The sequence below is a fragment of the Pristiophorus japonicus genome, chromosome 4 (assembly GCF_044704955.1).
Source record: "Pristiophorus japonicus isolate sPriJap1 chromosome 4, sPriJap1.hap1, whole genome shotgun sequence".
In the NCBI taxonomy this organism is placed as follows: domain Eukaryota; kingdom Metazoa; phylum Chordata; class Chondrichthyes; family Pristiophoridae; genus Pristiophorus; species Pristiophorus japonicus.
In genome coordinates, this window is record NC_091980.1 from 129,059,465 (window position 1) to 129,082,196 (window position 22,732).

The window sequence follows — 22,732 nt, forward strand, 5'->3', positions numbered from 1 at the left end:
ACACCCTCCTTCGTGGTGAGTAGGTCGACCAGAGTGTTAAATGCAATAGATTCAAAACAGATCTAGCAGCTCAAAACTGGGCATCCATGAGACACTGTGGGCCATCAGCAGCCGCAGAATTGTATTGAACCACAATCTGTAACCTCATGGTCCGGCGTATCGTTCACTCATTACCATCAAGCCAAGGGACCAAACCTGGTTCAATGAAGAGTGCAAAGAGAATGTCTGGCACAATACCAGGCACAACTAAAAATGAGCTGTCAATTGGGGAAGCTGCAACTCAGGACTACATGTAAGCTAAACAGTGGAGCTAACGTGCTACAATCAGATCTAAGCAATTCCACAATCAACGGATCAGATCAAATCTCTGCAGTCCGGCCACATCCAGTCATGAATGGTGGTGGACAATTAAAAAACAAATAGAAGGTGGAGGCTCCTTGAATAACCCCATCCTCAATGATGGCGGAGCCCAGCACGCGAGTGGAAAAGACAAGGCCGAAGTATTTACAACCATCTTAAACCAGTAGTGTCTCATGGATGAAATTCTTGGCCTCCTCCTGAAGTGCCCACCACCACATAAGCTAGTCTTCATCCAATTCAATTCACTTCACATGATATCAAGAAACAGCTGAGTGCACTGGATACTGTAAAGGCAATTGGCCCCAACATCATCCTAGCTGTCTTATGCTCCAGAACTAGCTGCGTCTCTAGCCCAGCTGTTCCAGTACAGAGACACTGGCATCTACCCGACAATGTGAAAAACTGCCCAGGTATGTCCTGCCAGGAAAAGCAGGACAAATCCATTCCGGCCAATTACCACCCCATCAGTCTACTCTCAATCATCAGCAAAGTAATGGAAGATGTTGTCGACAATATGCTCACTGATGTCCAGTTTGGGTTGCGCCAGGACCACTCGGCTCCTGATCTCATTGCAGCCTTGGTCAAAACATGTACAAAGGATCTGAATTCCAGGTGAGGTGAGAGTGACTGCCTTTGACAGCAAGGCAGCATCTGACTGAGTGCGGAATCAGGTAGCCCTAGTAAAATTGAAGTCAATGCGAGTATAGAAAACTCTCCACTAGCTGGACTCATATCTAGCAGAAAGGAAGATGGTTGTTGGAGGTCAATAATCTCAACCCCAAGACATCGCTGCAAGAATTCCTCAAGGCAGTGTCCTTGGCCCAACTATCTTAAGCTGCTTCATGAATGACCTTCCCTCCATCATAAAGGTCAGAAGTGGGGATGTTTGCTGATGATTACACAGTGGTCAGTTCCATTTGCAACACATCAGAAAATGAAGCAGTCCATGCCCACATGCAGCAAGACCTAGATGACATTCAGTGTGGGGCTGATAATGGGCAAGTAACAATGGCACCACACAAGTGACAGGCAATGGCTATCTGCAACAAGTGAAAGTCTAACACCTGTCCTTAACAATCACTGTCGTTGAATTCCCCAGCATTAACCCCTGGGGCTCACCGCTGATCAGAAACTTAACTAGCTCAGCCGCATAAAATACTGTGGTAATAAGAGTGGGCCAGAGTCTGAGTATTCTGCGCTGAGTGTCTCACCTCCTGACACCCTAAAGCCTTTCCACCATCTACAAGGTGCAAGTCAGGAGTATGGTGGCATACTCTCCACTTGCCTAGATGAGTGCAGCTTCAACTCTCATCAAGAAGCTCGACACCATCTCGGACAAAGCAGCCCGCTTGATTGGCTCCCCATCCACCACCTTCAACATTCACTGCTTCCACCACCGGTGCACCATGGCTGCAGTGTGTACCATCGACAAGATGCACTGCAGCAACTCGCCAAGGCTTTTTCAGCAGCACTTGCCAACTCATGAGCTCTAGCAATTAGAAGGATAAGAGCAGCAGAAGTTTGGGAACACTATCACCTGCAAGTTCCCCTCCAAGTTACACACCAACCTGACATGGAAATATATCACCATTCCTTTTTCGGCACTGCGGCAAAATCCAGGAACTCCCTCCTAACAGCACTGTGGGAGTACCTTCAACACAAGACTGCAGCAGTTCAAGAAGATGGCTGACCAGCACCTTATCAAGGGCAATTAAGGACGGGCAATAAATACTGGCCTTGAGCCCAGACATTGCGGGTCTCTATAGCTGTTACTTGCTTCTTTGCCCACACAGCTTAACAGAAAATCCACAGCAGCAGCGGTACGTTTACTGAGCTACCCGCAGTAATAACTCTGAATGCAAAGAATATAGATGTATTTAAGGGAAAGCTAGATCAACACAAGGGAGAAAGGAATAGAAGGCTATGCTAATAGGTCTAGATGAAGTGGGGTGGGAGAAGGTTCACATGGAGCATAAACCACAGCATGGCCCAGTTGGCCCGAATGGTCTTTTTCTGTGCTGTAAATTGTAAGTAATTCTTAAAACACGAGCACCCCTGTAAAGTTTCACATCGAGTGAGCTGGAAACTTTGTTGAATACATGAAGCCATCAAACCCATCAGCACGCAAACGGCTGACTCGTGGAATTGGGGCTCATCAATATATGAAATATTGTAACATTGATATCCCAAAGGTGCTTGAGAGTTGCTAAGACATTAAACAGGAATGCGTGTTCATGGCAATTTAATTGGACCCAATAAATTCCAGTAACATTTGAATCCATTCAAGGCAGCGAAGGAGAGAAATGGAGATCTAATCCAGGGTGATAGTTATGAAATTTGCAATGGTACTAAATACATAATTGTATAAGTGGGCTTATAAATTGAGGGTTTAGGCATTGCTGCCAGGGCAGGGGAGAAATGGGTTTAACATCTTGTGCCTCTTGCTTCGTGGAATTAATTAAATACATTTACTCCTTCACGAAGGATTATATTTTGTCGGAGTATAGTGAGTCATTCAATACCTTATTCAGGTGACATTCAATACCTTATTCAGGTGAATCGAGGTTATGTTGGCAAGTTATTCAACCATGATGGGAGGAGGCAGAAGAGAAGCTGTGCCAGAACCACACCCACTAGGGTATCCCACACTAACCAATGAAGCCATGACAGCAAGCTGATGCCACCGGTTGCTTTTCTGCCTCACCCAATTGTAGTGCCCAGAGTTGAGTGTACTGAGACAGTGCTTGTCTGCCTATAAAGCTTAACAGAAAGACTATAGCAGCAGTAGTGAATCCCATTACTGAATTGCCTGGATAACTGAACAAGATCTATATAAGCTACTGAATACAAACTGCCCTTCACAGGGCTGGTACACTAAATAGGAAGCTAATCCAGGACTTTTTCTTCACTGGACTGAAATGGTGCAACACTGATTTACTTGCAAGTTGGCCCTGTCTTTAACAGATGTTGCATTGATGACAATTCACTCCAACAAAATATAATGGCAGATAGATGGAACAGTTAATTTTATACAGCTTTTAAGTTCCAAGCTCTGGAGATCCCTCCCAAAATATCTCCTTGATACATACATCTGACCAGGCTTTTGGTCACTGGGCCAATATCCCATGGGGCTGTCAATTGTCCGAACGCACAGTTGAACATTTTAGATCTTACAACAGGTGCTTGATTATCCCAGTCAATACATCAACATTACACTAGAAGAACACATTTCATAGGACTGCATCCCATCACACTGTTGCACAGCTCAGTGGAATTCTTGTTTGATGTAAACCAAGTCATGTTAAATGAAAAATAAGCAACCACTCAAATTTACAAGGAGACAAAACCCAATCCAATGTTGAACAGTATATTTAGTGTGATGGGTCTCAGCCCTTTGTGCAAAGTCACAATCCATCATTCCCTACAAGACAGGGGTCTGATTATGTAAATACAAGTACAAAACACAAATAGTTTGATCCCATCAGTCAGTTCAGTCACACTCCCCCAGAATGTGCTTGTCAAACAGGTACTCCATTCTCAGGGGTTCCCCATCTCTTCAGGTTGGTGATTTGATCTCCAAGTTTCTTGATCATCTTCACTTGTTCATCCAAGTAGTGGGTCTCCAGGAACTCACACGACTGAAAGAGGGAATCTAGTTATGGCCGGAACAGATCAAGCAACATCCAAACTTATCCCTCGAAAGTCGGGTATTTTAATCCTCTTGGACTGGAGCATAGACAAGTGGGGTTATTAAGACTGATGTAAATTTTCTCCACTCACTCAGTAACTCCTATACAATGGGTGCTCAGATGCTGGAAACATATTTATGTCTACAGCAGGCCAACCTCCCAGTCCTCTCCCCAAGTAACTGAAGAACCCAGGAGAGATACCCCAACACAACACTATTGGGCAGAGATCTTTGGAATAGGCTCCAGGACAGCAATGTTCCAATGTCCCGAACGTACCCAAAAACCCACATGAAGGAACTTACATAAGTGCCGGTGCTCCCAGTGGAGTGTTTGTGCAGATCCAGCAGACTCTAGTTGACATTCTTCTCCATCTGCAGAGCTCTCCACATCGCCTCCAGACCATTGCTCCACTCATCCTGCTCTGGTTTCTGAAGAGGAAAGTCACAGGCAGTTCACTTACAATCAATTAAACAACATACATGAGAAAGTAGAAGGAAGACAGGTGAAAAAGCAACCAGACGTCCAGGTTACCATAAACAATGCATCACAGGAATATGCAATTATTGCATTCCACCACCAGAACCATGGAATCAAATTGGAACAAATTGCTTTAGAAAGTATTTAAAACAAATTATGCCAAGGGGATTCTGAAAGAAGGCCACTCATTTATTGAACCAAACCTTGATGTCCGCCAAGATGATTCAGCCCGCACGCTGATTCTAGAATTCCATCAGTTTCTCAGCATGCTCACGTTCCTCATGTGACTGCTCCTTGAAGAACTCAGCAAAGTGACGCAGGGCAACATCATCCCGGTCAAAGTAGAAGGACTGCGGAGAGAATTTTAAACAGCTTCTTCAGACATAGATCTTCATCTACAATGCAAGAATATTATTTTTCCCCCTAGTTAGCTAATTCTGAGTCTTTCAAAAATAAATACCATTTGTTAACTAGCTAAAGTGCAATTTGCTTCACTAACCTGAGTTGGATAGCCACTCCTCCCTGTAACAGGAAGAAAGAGGTCTAGTCAAACTCAATTCTACTCCTGGATAAGTAATACTTCTGGTCATTCACACAAGACGTTAAACAGAAACCCTGTCTGTCCTCAGGTGGATGTGAAAGATCTCAAGGAAGAGACATTTACACTAGCCTATATTCTCTAGAGTTTGGAAGAATCAGAGGTGATGTCATCGAAACATACAGAATTCTTACAGTGCTGGACAGGGTAGATGCAGGGAGGAGGTTTCCCCTGGCTGGGGAGTCAGGAACCAGGGGTCAGTCTCAGAAAAGGGGTCAGCCATTTAGGAGTCAGGGGAGGAGAAATTTCTTCCCTCAGAGGGTGGTGAATCTTTGGAATTCACTACCCCAGAAGCGTATATTCAAGACAGATCAATAGATTGGATATTTAGGGAACAAAGGGATATGGGGACAGTGCAGGAAACTAGAGTTGAGGTAGAAGATCAGCAGTGATTTTGTTGAATGATGGATCAGGCTGAGGGACCAATGGCCTACTCCTTTGTTCTAGTTAATACTTCAGAGAACAGGGGAGATCGCTGCAGTGTGCCAGCCAATATTTATCCCTCAACCCTCACCACTAAAACAGATGATCTGATCATTATCTCATTGCAGTTTGTGGGAGCTTACTGTGCACTATTTGGCTGGCTGCATTTCCCACTTTACAATAGGTAACTACACTTAACTCCTTCATTGGCTACAAAGCACTTTGGGACATTCCAAGGTAGTGAAAGGCACTATAGAAATGATTATTCTTCCTTTCTAATCCAAGATTGGGCACGGAGTGAAAAAAATCCTCCACTCCAGTAGTTTTCGCAGCAATAGTGTGTTAGTGTTAGTGTTTTCTCGGAAGAATCACTCGACACTCAGAATCGGTTCCAACACCAAAGCGGTCTTTATTTCACCGGTGGGGAGAGAGCCTCTGGTTAACTCCAGGTATTCCACTCTCCACCGAACAAATAGTTTCATGGATTTTTATATGTTTTACAACAGTTTACGACAGTTACATCAGCCCATTTCGGTTGGATACTATCCAATCATACTGATTATAGATTCAATTAGACCAATAGATAGAGTTAGTCTCTAAATGTGAAGTAGCTCATGTGTTGCCAAGAGATGTGTTGCTAAGGTGTGTGTTGCTAGGAATTACTCATGCATCTTGTAACATGGTCCAGGCCCCCTTTATCTTACTATCCTTGGGTGCTGTCTTTGGGTAGCCTCCTTATTAGAATTACATATTCGGTTCTTGTCATCTCGGGCTGATTCATGCCCTCGTTATGTGATGTAGGCCCCCCTTATCTCTATTTCTCGGGGCTCTGCTGTGTGGAGTTATAATGGTTTGTTATAGTTATCTTGTATCCAAGGCATTCCTGGCAGTGGGCCTCACAGGGTTATTGCTCGGTCAGTCTCAGTCAATAGTTCACAGCTTGACTACCTGATTTCCCATCATGCTTGGAGGAGCCCTCCAGGCAGCCATTTTATATTTGGCCACTTTAAACATATTTGTGTATTCAGCAGGTGCCTAATGCTTAGTGTTTAGATATATTCAGCAGGTGCCTAATGCCTACAAGAGATCTCAGCAGTGAGCAGGGCTCCAAAGCCAGGATTCTCAATATTTCACCTCCAATTAATGAGATCACTAGTTAGGACCTGCCCACATTTCACTCACTACAGTTCCCCCACTGAAATTGAACATTGTCTCAGGTCAACAAGGCCCTGACCAGGTTTGTGCTCTTCCGTAACACACTCAGGCAGCAGCTGAGCTGGTTTCAGATTTTAAACTTGAACAGAGGGCAGCTGCTACAGGGAGCAGTCCATTAACTCAACAAGATCCCCCTGTATTACACACCTGAAGCCCTCACTGCCCAAAGACTCTTCTCCCCCAGGGAAGGAATCCAGAGAAATACAGCTTAAAGCCAGTTCATGGAACTGGAGAATTTCCAACTTTTCAGAATGTAGCAACAAGGAATACAAGACTCACCATGGAGAGGTAAACATAGAAGGAACAGAGCTCCATGTTGATCTGCTTGTTGACAGCAGCCTCACAGTCTTTTTTGTAGTTCTGACACACTTGAAGGCCATCCTCACGACCTATATTACACTATCACCTGCACAGTTCTAGTATTAACCTTTTCTTACAGAAGCACCTTTATTTATACTACTGGGCCAGCTGCATTCAAAGAAGGAATAACATCCAGACTGATTCCCGGGATGGCGGGACTGACCTATCAAGAAAGACTGGATCAACTGGGCTTGTATTCACTGGAGTTCAGAAGAATGAGAGGGGACCTCATAGAAACATTTAGAATTCTGATGGGTTTAGACAGGTTAGATGCAGGAAGAATGTTCCCAATGTTGGGGAAGTCCAGAACCAGAGGTCACATTCTAAGGATAAGGGGTAAGCCATTTAGGACCGAGATGCGGAGGAACTTCTTCACCGAGAGTGGTGAACCTGTGGAATTCTCTACCACAGAAAGTTGTTGAGGCCAATTCACTAAATATATTCAAAAAGGAGTTAGATGAGGTCCTTACTACTAGGGGGATCAAGGGGTATGGCGAGAAAGCAGGAATGGGGTACTGAAATTGAATATTCAGCCATGAACTCATTGAATGGCGGTGCAGGCTAGAAGGGCCGAATGGCCTACTCCTGCACCTATTTTCTATGTTTCTATCACCAATGATGATTGGCTCTCAGGATTTGTCAATCAGGAATCTTCCTTGAATCCAGGCTCCAATTCACAAAAGAGACATAGAAAATTAGTAGCAGTAGTAGGCCATGCAGCCCTTCGAATCTGCATCGCCATTCAATATGATCTTGGCTGATCCTCTATTTCAACACCATATTCTAGCTCTTTTGGGGTGGTTTGTGGCCCAGAGCCAATCAGAGCTTTGGAAAACATGGCATTCGGCCCAATCAGTCCATGCCGGCGTTTATGTTCCACTCGAGCCTCCTGTCTTTCCTCCTCTAAATTTATCAGCAAAACTCTCTATTTCCTTCTCCCTCATATGCTTGTCTATCCTCCCCTTAAATGCTTCTATACTATTCAATTAAAGCACTTCCTGTGGTAGCAACTATCTGCATAAAGATGTTTCTCCTGAATTCCCTATTGGATTTCTTGGTGACTATCTTATATTGATGGCCTCTAGTTTTGCTCTTCTCCACAAGTGGAAACATTCTCTCTGTATCCACTCTATCAAAGCTTTCATAATTGTAAGGACCTTTATTAGGTCACCCTCAGCATTCTCTTTTCAAGAGTAAAGAGCCTGTTCTTTCAAGATAGGTATACCCTCACATTTCTGGTATCATCCTTGTAAATCTTTTTTTACACCCTCTTCAGTTGTTCTGTAACTGTGTCTCATCATAGATTCATGCAGCACAGAAAGAGGCATTCAGCCCATTGTGCCTGTGCAGGCTCTTTGAAGGAGTGATCGAATTAATCCCACTCCTCAGCTCCTTCCCCATAGCCCTGCAATGTTTTTCTTTCCTCCTATATATCCAATTCACCTTTTCAAAGTTACTGTTGAATCTGCTTCCACCGCCCTTTCAGGCAGCGTGTTCCAGATCACAACAACTCTCTGCGCAAAAACAATTCTCATCTCTCCTCTCTGGTCCTTTGCCTTTCATGTTGGTGTTTCTCTGAGATCCAACGCCGTGACGTCTGGTTTCAGTGCAGAAGTGGTTCAGTCATGGATTAGCTGATGAGAGGTGTTCCCTTGGATTAAAACTCTGTTTTAGATAGGTCAGAGAGGGTGGCAGTGATTCAGATCCAGAGCCACCAATCACACACAGGTCCTTATAATTATGAAAAGTTTGATAGAGTGGATAGAGAGAGAATGTTGACCCACCTGAACCGAACATCTATCTGGGTATTTACACCTGTATTGGTCGAAGGATCCAAGATGCAGTCACAAAGGGCTTTGAGCAAACTGATGGACATCACATGGTCACACTCAATGCCAGCCCAGTGGGCAGCAGAGACTTCGATTCAGGCCTGTGGTTACTGGGACTGAGGGAAGCTTTGATCCTTCCACAGGATCTCTTTCATTCAGTGTCACTCCCTGTGGGGAATCGGGATGGCGGTAGGCAAAGAAAGCACAAGGTGGTGAGAAGCTTCCTTTGCCATTGATGAATTTTCATACAATAGCAAAGATTGAATAAGGTGACTGGAAACTTTGAGAGATGCAAAGACATTAACGAGGAATGATTGAAGATGGCAATTCCATTTCACTCATTGCAGTTCTCAACTAATTAATTTATAAACGTTGGATAAATACAATTGAAGTGTTGAAGGGTGTGGGGGCAGGAGAAATATTTATTGTTCTTCCTTGGTGGTTTAATTTATTGCTTTTTGCGTTTAATGAAATTCTTTTACTCCTTGCAGAAGGAATACATTTTATTTGAGTACAGTTCATGATTATCTCTCTCTTTAATGCCTTATACAACTTCTTATTCACGTGGGAGCCGAGGTAGACAGTTTATTCAATCAACATCCGAAAGACAAAACAGAAAAAATATTAGGAACCAAGTTCATCCTATCCCCAAAAAGAATTCACACTTTCTGCCCCAAGAGGCCAACATTTGAGATGCATTTCCCAATCACCCAATTGTAGTTGCCTTTTGTACTGTAAGCATCGGCGTAAACATCGACACAAACTTCAGGATTTTGGACTTTAAGTTTGGACATTGCTTTTCCATATTTCATTTACAGAGCTGACAGCATGACTGGGACAGACCCAGGCATTTTCCACAGGAATACACATCAGGTGGGTGGGGATAGTCTGGGATGGGTCAATGGCTGAAAGCAGGAACCTCATCACAGGTAGATGGCTGATGGGTTACCATTACATGACAAAAGGGTCCTCCATCAGTGAGAGATCAGATAAACTGGTCAGTGCTCAAGCCATCAAACTGGAATGAGATAGCCCTGAAGCACAGGAACCTCAGGACAAAGGAAGCTATTGGCCACCCAGACTCGTTGGAGCCTTTATCCCCAGGAGGAGCCTGGTAACAAAGGCACAGGCCGGAGATGTGAATCATGCTCTTTAGTTGGACTGCCTCAGGCAAAGGACTGGTTTATGGGGCAAGGATTCAGCAAGCATTTTTCAGGTATAAGAAAAGCAGTTTACTGCCATCTTTCTCTCTATCTCTCTTTCTTCTACAGTTGCTTGCTTTATTCAACACCTTCAAGGATTGAGCACTCCATCTGGGACAGAGAGAAGAAACCATCAACAAGAAAAGACAGCCTCGTGACTTTGACTGCGAAGCTGACCTTGAGACTGGAACTTGTAAACGACTGATACGAAACCAGGAGAAGCAGCGAATAAGCCAGAGGGGGTAACTGGTGAGCAGTATCCCAACCCACATATCCTTTAGACCAGCACATCATGTGGAGCGGTGTTGTGCATACCAACCAAGCCTTAGGGGTTTAGTGGGGAGGTTCTGCACGGATCATAGGTGTACGCACAGTCTTTGGTACATATTCAATGGTGCACTATTGATCCAAGCAGGTGTGTTTTAGTCGTGGATACTTTGCATTCGGATGGGCCCGTCTTGTGTGTTGGATTGTGTTTGTTTTACACCACCGGGGTGTGTTTTGCTGGAAGCAAGCAGGTGCTTTAACATGAAAGCATTATGACAGAGAGATCTATCTGAAACTGAATATTCTGTTCACTACTATAATTCCCAGGTCTAGAACTAAAATGGCTTTTGGGTGGGGGGGGGGGGGGGGGGGTGTACAGAAATGTAAAATAACTAAGACAAACCACTTACAGTACCATGAGTTCAGGGTACTCCCACAATGAGCTCAGACATTGCTGGTCTCCACAGTTGTGTTACTTTGACCACAAAACTGACCAGAAAGTCAGCAGCAGCACCAAGTTGGGTTCCGTGAGGGACCTCCAGTGTATGCCACAGGAACTACGCAGTGGGATTGGTAAAAGCTTACTTTAAATTAAATGCATTTTTATCAAAATTACAGCAGCTGAGAGTTTGTTGTATTGAGGGATTAAAAGAGCTGCCATTGACACAGAGCAGAAAGAATATTTACCACCAGTGGAAGCAGTTACTTTGGCCCAAGCTCTAGAGTTCATACCCTGAAAATTCTTTCTTACTCCCTTTAGACCTTCCTGTTTGAGCAAGAGTTTAGTCATCTTTCCTGTCACTCATTTTTGTTTGGTAACACTCCTGCCAAATGCCTGGGTACATTTTACTATGTTAAAGGTTATATCAGCAGCAAGTTCTGTTACAATCCGAGGTGAAGAGAAATGCTGGAACACAATAATTGAAATACAAGACGACAAATTGCTCCCAAGGTATAAACAGAATTAAAATTAGCTCAACATACAAGCTTAAATTTGTAGCTCAATAAATTAGACTTAGACCTGAAGGAGAGAGGAAAATAAAGCTGTTACACAGCCCAGTATAATTCTTGTCTGATGGAAACCAAATGCTGTTAATCTGAAGATAAGCAAACACTCAAATTTACAAAAAGACAACCCAGTTCCATATTGGACAGTTTATTTACAGTCAATTACATTTCACATCACAAGACCAGGTCTCAGCCTGTACAAAGCCACAAGCCATCATTCGCTTCAGGACAGAGTCTCACGTACTGAACATAAGCTTCAATCACTCTCCCCTAACGTGTGCTTGTCAAACATGTACTCCCCCAGGCCATTCTCAGGGGCTCCCAATCTCTTCAGGTTGGTGATGTGATCTCCAAGCTTCTTGATCATCTTCACTTGTTCATCCAAGTAGTGGGTCTTCAGGAAGTCACACAACTGAAGGAGAAGAGGGAAACAAGTTATGGCTAGTAGCAGATATAAAGGATCATCAGAGCATCCCCTGGAGTTGGGATTTTAATCATCTTGGACTGGAGAATAATAAAGTAGGGCAATTGAGATTGATGTAAATTTGCTCTAAGATCCAGTAACTCATGCACAATGAGAGCTTAGATCCTGGAAACACTGGGACATAGTTACTTCTCAATGTCCACAGTAGGCCAACTTCCCAGTCCTCTCCACTGACAAACCCAGGAGAGACCGCCAAAAACAAAGCTATTGGGCATGGAGCACTTTTGAAACAGCTCAAGGACAGCAACAATCCACCACCTCCAACTTAACTAGAACCCCATGAGGAACTTACATGAGGGTCGGTGCTCCCAGTGGAGAGTTTGTGCAGATCCAGCAGACTCTGGTTGACATTCTTCTCCATCTGCAGAGCTCTCTGCATCGCCTCCAGACCATTGCTCCACTCATCCTGCTCTGGTTTCTGAAGCAGAAAGTCACAGGCAGTTCACTTACAATGGAACAAACTAAACAAGAGACAGTACAAGGAAAATAGGGGTGAAAAAGCAACCAGACATCAATGTTACCATAAACAATGTCACAGGAATATAGAATTACTGCATTCCAATACCACAACCATGGAGCCAATTCCTTTAGGAGGTATTTGAAACAAGCAATCTTAGGGGATCCAGATAGGAGGCCACTCCTTGATTGAACCAAACCTTGATGTCCGCCAAGATGATTCGGCCTCCACGCTGATTCTGGAATTCCATCAGTTTCTCAGCATGCTCACATTCCTCATGTGACTGCTCCTTGAAGAACTCAGCAAAGTGACGCAGGGCAACATCATCCCGGTCAAAGTAGAAGGACTATGGAGAGATCAGAATTTTTGGGCATCACATGGCAGACCTATTATTGTGGGTATTGTACATAAAGCCAAACTCAATTTTGCTTCCGGCAAAAGGATTTAAAGTCTCCCTGAATTTCCATGTACAATGTTACACAGGCGAGCACCAGCCCATTGACTTCACTAATGTGGTAGAGAGAGTGGATAATCCCCTAGCAATAGGGAAACTGGCTAATGGAAAAATCAAGTGATTGGCAAAAGGACAAGGACTAGAGGAAACTTGGTTATTTTTAAATGCATGGGCAATTTGAAAGGATGGTGGAAGTAAATTAAATGGCAACATTAAAAAAAAAAGACTTAATACAGACAAATCTGTAAGGCTGAGATCAAGCAGGGGAGAGAGACTAGTTGGATAGCTCCACTCAAGTCAGCACAGGCATGATGGGCCAAATGGCCTCCTTCAGTGCAGTATCATCCCATGGTTACCAATTCAGCTTTGATAGAACATGCTCCAATCTAAACCTTAATCTTGGCACCGAATGCTCATGTGTAGCTTTAGAAGTGAGATTTTTTATTAATTATTATTATTATTATTATTATTATTAATAATACACAGTACCACACCAATGATGGCTTACTGACCCCAATCTATTTTGTTCAGGCTATACATGGGGCACTACTAGAAAAGTAGAGATCTAGTCACAGTGCACAATTCATACAGTACATCAGGCCCAATTGTTACTGGCTACATTCATCCCGTGGAACCAAAACTAAGCAGCATTCATTTCACACCTTCAGCACTAAACATCAAGGTATTCCAACAGACAACCAGATACCACCCCTCAGAGTTTGAGGTCAAGGTAGGAAAGCAGAGGGATTAAGGGAGAGTTCCACCGAGTAGGGGGGGAAATGGCTGAAGGCTTTACCACCAATAAATCAAAAAGGGAGTTAGAGAAAAGACAAAGGCAAAAACTGGTAGCTAAAATCGAGGTCGTCAAGAACGCAAGGAACAGGAGTAGGCCATTCAGCCCCTCAAACCTGTTCGACCATTCAAATGGTCAGATCTGCAGCTTACCACCATTTATCCAGCAAGTAATTAGGACAGCAAATGGTGTTAGCATTTGTTACAAAGGGATTAGATTTCAAGAGTAAAGAACTCTTTCTACAATAATATAGGGCATTGGTATGGACACATCTGGAGTATTTTGTATAATTCTGGTCACCTTACCAAACAAAGGACATACCTGCCTTAGAGATGGAACAAAAGTTCACGAGACTGGTTCCTGGAATGAGGAGATTGCCTTATGTGGAGATTGAGTAGACTAGGCCAATGTTCTAGAGTTTAGTAGAATGAGGTGCAAATCTAATTGAACAAAATTCTTAAGGGGCTTGACAGGGTTAAAGCTTATCCTAACTGGATATATCTAGAACCAGGGGGTCATAGTTGGAGAATAAGGGGTTGGCCATTAAAGTCTGAGAAAGGTTAAAATTTCAATACTCAGAGGGTGATGATTTATGGAATTCTCTACCCCAGAGGGCTGTGGATGCTCAGTTATTGAGTATATTCAAGACAGGAGGTCAATTTATTTTTGGGAAACTGAAGAAATTATGGACCAAGGGGATAGTGCGGGAAGGTGGAATTGAGGGAAGAGATGAACCAAATGGCCTACTCCTATTGCTTATGTTCTAATCCCTTGATACCCTTACCCAACAAAAACCTTGCCCAGGCACCCACAGATTTGGGTGGGTGGAATATGGGAAGCAGGGAGAGAATACGTTCCAAACTTCCACCATTGCTTCTTGATTTCCCTCCTAAATTGTCTGGTTCTAATTTGAAGACTGAATCCCCTCATTGCAAACAGCAAGGTAGGGAAAGGCCATGGAGTGATTTGGAAATGAGGATATAAATTCTGAATTCCATGCATTGAAAGCAGAGTGTATTACAAACAAACTTCAACTACAAGCTCACAAGAGCCCAGGAAAAAGAATCATTAAGATTCACCGATTATGGCTCAGGTACTGCATGGAACAGAGGCAGTTTGTTAAAGAATACACAAGGTGATAATTTCTATAGTATAGCTTTAACAAATGAATTCACTGCATCAAGTGAGGGGTGAGCCAGATACAGCACAGAATGTAGTAAATTCACATTGCACAGGTTCCATTGTGAAGTGCTCAGAAATATAAGACTCACCATGGAGAGATAAACATAGGAGGAACAGAGCTCCATGTTGACCTGCTGGTTGACAGCAGCTTCACAGTCCTTGGGGTAGTTCTGATGCACTTGAGATTCCATCCTAATTTGCTTTTCCAAAAATCTAAGCCTTGTTGAAGCAAGAAGCTAAGAGTTAACTAATTTCAAACTCCTGTCTTTATACTGCTGGATAATCCAGGGTGGGACAACCTAGCTGTGAGTGTCATTCATCATACCCAATCACAAGTTGCAGCCTTTGTCAGAGCACCAATCAAATAAAGGGAGGCGGGGCCATGACTCCCAGAGCCAGTCATGAACTTTGAAGAATGAACATCATTGTTTGACCCTTCTTTTTGCCGGCAATTGACAATTTAAAGTCAAACATGGCTCCCCTGTTTAAAGGCACACAACTATTTTTGTTGTAAACTAATAATCAAATGCCTCCTGATTAAAGGGGGGGAGCGGGGGCACACTCCAAAAACTTTTCAAGTGCCCCTTTTTTTTTAAGGCATTGAAACACAAGTTATACAAGTGATCCCTGGCTAAAAGGGGGGAGAGGCACTAAAACCATCACAGTAAACAAATTAAACTTTAAACAATAGTAATCAAATTAAAATTTGTTTGCCAGGGGTGATGATGCACTCCAGTCCCTCCTCTCACGGAAGATCGCGAGCATGTCGATGGACACCACATGCTCCGTCTCCAGGGACGCCCGGGCACGAATGTAGCCGTGGACGAGAGGTGGACAGTCGGGCCGAACGACCACCTCGAACGCCCGCTGCCCTGCTGACGGCCACCTTGTCCAGGTTAATTGAATCTTCCGTTGTTTGCGAGTCAGTGTCTTTTTAATATTCTGCGCGGTTCAGTGGGTTGGTCATTTTCAGGTATCTGTGGATGCAGCATCCAAAGACAGACCAGTGAGTCTGCAAAGCAACCGACAGCGGGTCAGGTGAATGGACAGTGCATGTGAGGAATGTGACAAGCTCAAGTGCTCAGATACTCCATCACTTCCAAGTTTAGTGAGCACCTGTACACACAGGAGCTAGAATGTGCTGCGGACCATGGGATTTTGAGTTCTTGTTATGTTACCATGACATTTTACAAGCAATGAAATGGACTGCAGTCCAAAGAGAAAGAAAGATTTGCATCTGGACTTCATTGTGGCAGCCTTGGGAACGCTTATCCTCTTAGAAAGAAGAAATAATTCCATTTATATAGCCCTTTCATGGCCTCAGGATGTCTCAAAGCTTTTTACAGCCAATCAAGTTCAGCAATGTGTTAATGACCAGATAATCTGTTTTGGTTGAGGGATAAATATTGTTAAGGATACCGAAGAGAACGCCCCCTGCGCTTCTTCGAAATAGCATCCTGAGACAGATGGTCTAGCATCTCATCTGAAAGACGCAGCTCCGACATTGCAGCAATCCCTCAGTACTGCCCCTCAGACAGTGCAGCAATCCCTCAGTACTGCCCCTCAGACAGTGCAGCAATCCCTCAGTATTGCCCCTCAGACAGTGCAGAACCCTGTCAGTAATGTGTGTGTGTGTGTGGAGGCAGGGTCATTGAATACATTTAAGATAGATAGATAGATAGATTTTTGAACAATAGGGGAGTCAAGGGCTATGGGGAACATGCAGGAAAGTGTTGATACCAAGATCAGACCAGCCATGATCTTATGGATTGCCTATGCATGTTATTATGTAAACCTCTCTGCCTCCTTTAAGACACTAAAATTTACCTGTCATCCCACTGCCTTATGTGACTGAACAAACGTGAACATTTTCAGCTGTTGTATTACAGTATTGCAATGCTTGATTGAAATGCATGAATAGAATTTGCAAGATATACTCTTATGTATTAATGCTTGGGGGTCACCAGACACCAGAGCACACCACGGTCGGATGCCATCGGGCTGTATGCATGTGTGTTTGGTCAACTGAATATAAGCTGGATGTCTTTTTCACGCTGGCACTCTTGGGTTGGAATAAAGATGGATCAGGTTGCACCTGAGTGCGTTTACAGTAACCAGACTTTTGAGTCATTATGTATATGTAGAATTGAAATTAGGTCTTCAACATGTCTGAATAGCTATCGTAGATTGGGTACTGTGCAATGAGAAGGGGTTAATTAACAGTCTTGTTGGGTGGGGTCCTTTAGGGAAGAGTGGCGATAACATGAATGAATTTTCATGAAGATGGAAAGTGAAGTAGTCCAATCATAATCTAGGGTCCTAAATCTAAACAAAGGAAACGACAAAGATATGAGGAATGGCTATAATAGATTGGGAAGTGTGATTAAAAGGCATGACGGTGGACAGTCAATGGCTAACATTTAAGGAACGAATGTATGAATAGCAATAATTATACATTCCTTTCTGACTCAAAAATACAAAAGGAAGAGTGACCCAACCATGGTTTACAAAAGAAATTAAGGATAGTATTAGATCCAAAGAGCTGTCCGTTATGTATTTAACCCTTTGTAACCTGCATTGCACCTGACCACCAGAGGACCCACCTGTTGGAGTCCCAAGGCATCCCAGCATCCTTTGGGAGCACAGTATATAAGCAGGCCACCCATGAGGTATCTGCACTCTGGAATCTTAAAGGAGCCAAGATCACACTCGCTCTTTACACACACACTCATTATAAATGGGGAGACTGAGTACTAACAGTCATACAATGTTGCCAGAAAAAGTAGCAAGCCTGAGGATTGGGAGCAGTTTAGAATTCAGCAAAAAAAGGACCAAGAGATTGATTCAGAGGGGGAAAATAGAGTATGAGACTAAACTTGCAAGGAACATAAAAACGATTGTAAAAGTTTCTCCAAGTACGTAAAAAGAAAAAGATTAGTGAAGACAAATGTAGGTCCTTTACAGTTAGAATTGGGATAATTTATAATGGGGAACAAAGAGATGGCATAACAATTGAATACTTCAGTTTTGTCTAAGAGAACACAAATAACATCCCACAAATGCTAGGGAACCAAGGGTCTAATGAGCAAGAGGAATTAAAAGAAATTAGTAAGAAAATAGTGCTGCAGAAACTATTGGGACTGAAAGCTGATAAATCCAAGGCCTGATAATCTGCATCCCAGGGTACTAAAAGTGGCAGCCATGGAAATAGTGGATGCATTGGAGTATTTTTTTTTTTTATAAAGGCTATAACTGATATTAGATAAGGGAGAACCAGTGGATGTAAATTATTTGGATTTTCAGAAGGCCTTTAATAAAGTCCCACAAGACTTTAGTGTGCAAAATTAAAGCACATAGAATTAGGGGTAATATACTTGCATGGATTGAAAATTGGTTAATTGATAGGAAACAGTAGGAATAAACAGGTCTTCTCCTGGATGGTGGGCAGTGACTAGTGAGATACCACAGGGATCAATGCTTAGGCCCCAGCTAATCACCTATATAAATAGATTTGGAGGAGGAAACCAAAATGTAATATTTCCAATTTTTCCCCTAGTACAGGAGCAAGGATGTCTTATTACAGTTATACAGGGCCTTGGTGAAACCACAGCTGGAGTATTGTGTGCAGTTTTGGGTCTCCTTAACCAAGAGAGAGCACAGCAAAGGCTCACCAGACTGATTCCTGGGACGGAAGGATTGTCGTAGGACGAGAGATTGGGTCGATAAGGCCTGTATTCACTAGAAGAGGAAAAGGGGACCTTATTGAAACATACAATTCGGACTGGGTTGGATCGGGAGGATGTTTCCCCTGGCTGTGAAGTCTAGAATAAAAAAGGGGCATAGGCTCAGGATAAGGGGTAAGAAATTTAGCAGAGAGATGGATAACTCTTCACCGCAGAAGGCAGTGGAGGCCAAGTCACTCAATATATTTAAGGAGATAGCTATCTTGATACAAAAGGCATGAAGGATTATGGGGTAAAAGCAGGAATATGGTGTTGTGTTAAAGAATCAGTTGTGATTGTATTGAATGGCAGTGCAGGCTTCAAGGGGCGAATGGCCTACTACTGCTCCTATTTATGTTTCTATGAATATAGATGCCAATATATTGAAATTACCACCGCAAAAGAAAAATTATAGGACTGTTCCCACCCACAGAAGGGTCAACAACCAGCAGAGATTTAAGGCAAGTGGCAGAAGAATTACAGCTGACTTGAGGAAAAACTTTTAAGCAGTGAGTGGTTAGTATCTGGATTGCACTGCCCGAGAGGGTTGCAGAGGTAGATTCAATCACTGAATTGGACAAGCACCTGAAGGAAAAAAAAATTGTAGGGCTACAGGGAAGTGGGACTAGCTGAAGTGCTCTTGCTGAGAGCTGGCATGGGCTCAACAGGCTGAATGGCCTCCTGTGCTGTTACCATTCTATGATTGAATCTCAGGGCAACACTATTGCATAGCCTAGTACAATACTGGGGCTGTAACCAAGTTATGGCAAATAGAATATAAGCAACCAATCAAACTTGCAAGGAGACAAAACCAATCCAATATTGGACTGTTTATTTACAGTTAATTACATTTCACATCAAGAGCCCAGGTCTCAGCCTGTACAAAGCAAAAGTAGAAGAGAATCTCAATTATTTAGTCACAAGATTCAGTCACTCTCTCCCCCAAGGTGTGCTTGTCAAACAGGTACACTCCCAGGCCATTCTCAGGTGCTCCCAGTCTCTTCAGGTTGGTGATGTGATCTCCAAGCTTCTTGATCATCTTCACTTGTTCATCCAAGTAGTGGGTCTCCAGGAAGTCACACAACTGAAAGAGGGAAACTAGTTATGACAGCAGCAGATATGAAGGAACATTGGAGCTTACCCCTGAAAAGTTTGGATTTTAATCCTCTTGAACTGGAGGATAGTCAAGTGGTGCAATTGAAATTTCTGGAATTACTGCACCGCATTAAGATGAAAACTTGCTGTACAAAAAGGTGCTTGGATCACAGACACATTTACAATATCTACCCCCAAAAAATAGTCAACACAAAAGCTATTGGGCATGGAGATCTTTTTAAATTAGGTTCAAGGACAGCAAGGTTCCACCACCTACAACCTACCCAAAAGGCCCACATTGAAGCATTAGGAACTTACATGAGGGTCAGTGCTCCCAGTGGAGAGTTTGTGCAGATCCAGCAGACTCTGGTTCACATTCTTCTCCATCTGCAGAGCTCTCTGCATCACCTCCACACCATTGCTCCACTCATCCTGCTCTGGTTTCTGAAGAGGAAATTCTCATGTTCACTTACAATGTATTGAAGGAATTAGGGCTGAAAAAATGCAATCAGAATTCTAGGAGACCATGAAGCAATGTGTTAGAATATAGAAATACTGCATTAAGCCATCAACCACTGGAGTCAAATTGATCAGGTGAATAGCACAGATGTATTTAAGGGGGAGCTAAATCAGAACATGTGGGGAAAAGGGAGAAGGATAGGTTGCTAGATAAAGCAAGGTGGGAGGTGATGTCTAGAGCCTGATCACCAGCATAGACTAGTTTATCCAAATGGCTGGTTTCTGTGGTTTAAATTGGAACCAACTGCTTTAGAATGATTTGGGATCAATCAGTCTAAGGGGAGCCAGACAGAAGGCCCCTCATTTATAGAGCCAAACCTTGATGTCCGCCAAGATGATCTGGCCTCCACGTCGATTCTGGAATTGCATCAGTTTCTCAGCATGCTCACGTTCCTCATGTGACTGCTCCTTGAAGAACTCAGCAAAGTGACGCAGGGCAACATCATCCCGGTCAAAGTAGAAGGACTGCGGAGAGATCAGCAGAGTAGTTGTTTATGCAAGGTAGACCCATTATAATTGGCATTGTATATGAAAGCAAGAGCAATGGGCTTGGCTTTAAGAGCTCAGTCTCATTGAACTTTTATGTAGTTATGGAAAATAGCCCCAACACAACTAACCTGGTAAAGATAGTGGATAATCTCACCTCCAGCAAAAGGGAAACTGGCAAATGGAAACTTAATGATTTGCAGGGCTATGGGAAGAGTGGAGGAGTTGTATCGCTCCACCCAACAGACAGCGAGGCACAATGGACTGAATGGCCTCCTGTGCAGCATCATTCCACGATCACCAATTCAGCTTTGATTGAACATGCTCAAAACTGGAAACTTAAATCTTGGCACCCAATATTCATTGCAGCTCTGGAAATTAGTGAAAGAATTGCCACAAGATTGATATCCTGGTCACCAGTAGCACACTCCAATAATCATTGTTTATTGACACAGATCTATTGTGTGCAGACTAGTTGAAGGGCAGTATTGTAACTCTGAGCAACCCCCTTAAAAGTAGAGATCTAGTCACAGTGCAGAATTCATATAGAAAAAACAACACTAGTTGAGTTTTACTAGCTAGTTATGCCAAGGAATTAAAACCACAAGCAGCTTGAATTTAACACCAAAACATTTGAGAACCAGATGCCATGGAATAAAAGTTATGAGAACCCCTCAGAATTTGAGGTGCTCGGCGAAGTTCACAGGGTAGGAAAGCAGTGGGGTTAAGGGAGAGGCTACTGAGTACAGACAATTTATGAAGCCTTTACCACCAATAAAGCAAAGAAAGTTAGAGGAAAGACAAAAAAGGGCACAAGCTAGTATTTAAAAAATTGTTAGAAACACTAGGAACAGGAGGGAAGCAGAAAGATTTGTAACATTTTCATCCCATCCTCCCAGTGGAGGTGAGGGATGGCTGGGAAAGAAAGTGTAGCAGATTTCCACCACATTTGTGGGAAAGAATACTTCCATTTAGGAAGGAAGTCAGGAGAAGCTGTATTTTTATGACATCACCCATTGAACTGGCAATGTAAGGAAAGTCCATGGAATGATTTAGAATGGAGGAAACAAATTCTGAATTCCTCACATTGAGAGCAGAAAGCATTCCAAATAAACTTCAAGCTCAAGAGCCCAGGAAAGAGTCATTAAGATTCAATATCAGAACATGGTACAGCTGCTGCAAGGAACAGAGAGTTTGTTAATGAGTACACAGGAAGATAAATTATAGCTTTAAAAGTGAATTCACTGCATAGATTGGGGGCAGGGGCAGCAGAGAGAAAGAGGTGGGCTGGATACAGCACAGGATTTCATAAATTCACATTCCATAGTCTCCATTGTGAAGTACCAAAAAACACAAAACTCACCATAGAGAGATAAACATAGGAGGAATAGAGCTCCATGTTGATTTGCTTGTTGACAGCATCCTTACAGTCCTGGTGGTAGTTCTGACACACTCGAGAAGCCATGTTAGTCATGTGTTTTTTCTTCTGAAGTATAAACTTTGTCGAAGTACAAAAATAACATTTAACCAAATATCAAACTCCTGCATTAATACTGAGGGATAATCCAGGGTGTGGCAGTCTAGATGATGAGTGACAGTGTTCAATATCCAATCAAAAGTTGCAGCCTCTCAGAGCACCAATCAACTAAAGGGAGGAGGGGAGATGGACTCCCAGAGCCAGTCAGATCTTTGAAGAATAAGCATCATTGGCTGACAACTCAATGAGGATCTCAATTGTCCTAACTTTCCTCCAACACAGTTCAAATATCCAGAATCACAGGTTTAAATTAATCCTCTTCTCTTTGGGCTAATTAATTGGGATGATTAAATCAGCGATCGGAAACACTTAAACCGTAAGTGCCCACTTTATAAGTGGGAATCAACTGTAAGGTCAACATTATGACAAAACTAACATTACAAACTTTTCAAATTATAATTCAGTTCCCTGTATCCACGCTTCATTCCAGTCCCGCTGGTGCCCAGTGGTCATGGAAAGCCTCAAGCATACCGGCAGACACCGTGTGCTCCCTTTCCAGGGATACCCATGCACGGACATAGCCGCGGAAGAAAGGCAGGCAGACAGAGAGAACACCCCATCGTCCGTGCTCTGAC

General features: G+C 43.2%; 2 protein-coding genes across 2 annotated transcripts; both read right to left on the bottom strand.

The window, feature by feature from the left end:
- Positions 1 to 11,684: 11,684 nt before the first annotated feature.
- LOC139262191 (ferritin heavy chain B-like) lies at positions 11,685 to 14,989 on the bottom strand. Its single transcript, XM_070877336.1, has 4 exons — positions 14,888 to 14,989; positions 12,569 to 12,715; positions 12,205 to 12,330; positions 11,685 to 11,840 (listed from the first exon to the last, which is right to left on the bottom strand). Exons 1-4 carry the CDS (start codon positions 14,987 to 14,989, stop codon positions 11,685 to 11,687), a joined length of 531 nt encoding a protein of 176 aa, XP_070733437.1.
- Positions 14,990 to 19,433: 4,444 nt separating this feature from the next.
- Positions 19,434 to 22,085, bottom strand: LOC139262526 (ferritin heavy chain, oocyte isoform-like). The gene is made up of 4 exons (XM_070877697.1): positions 21,984 to 22,085; positions 20,453 to 20,599; positions 19,934 to 20,059; positions 19,434 to 19,604 (listed from the first exon to the last, which is right to left on the bottom strand). Exons 1-4 carry the CDS (start codon positions 22,083 to 22,085, stop codon positions 19,434 to 19,436), a joined length of 546 nt encoding a protein of 181 aa, XP_070733798.1.
- Between the last annotated feature and the right edge of the window lie 647 nt (positions 22,086 to 22,732).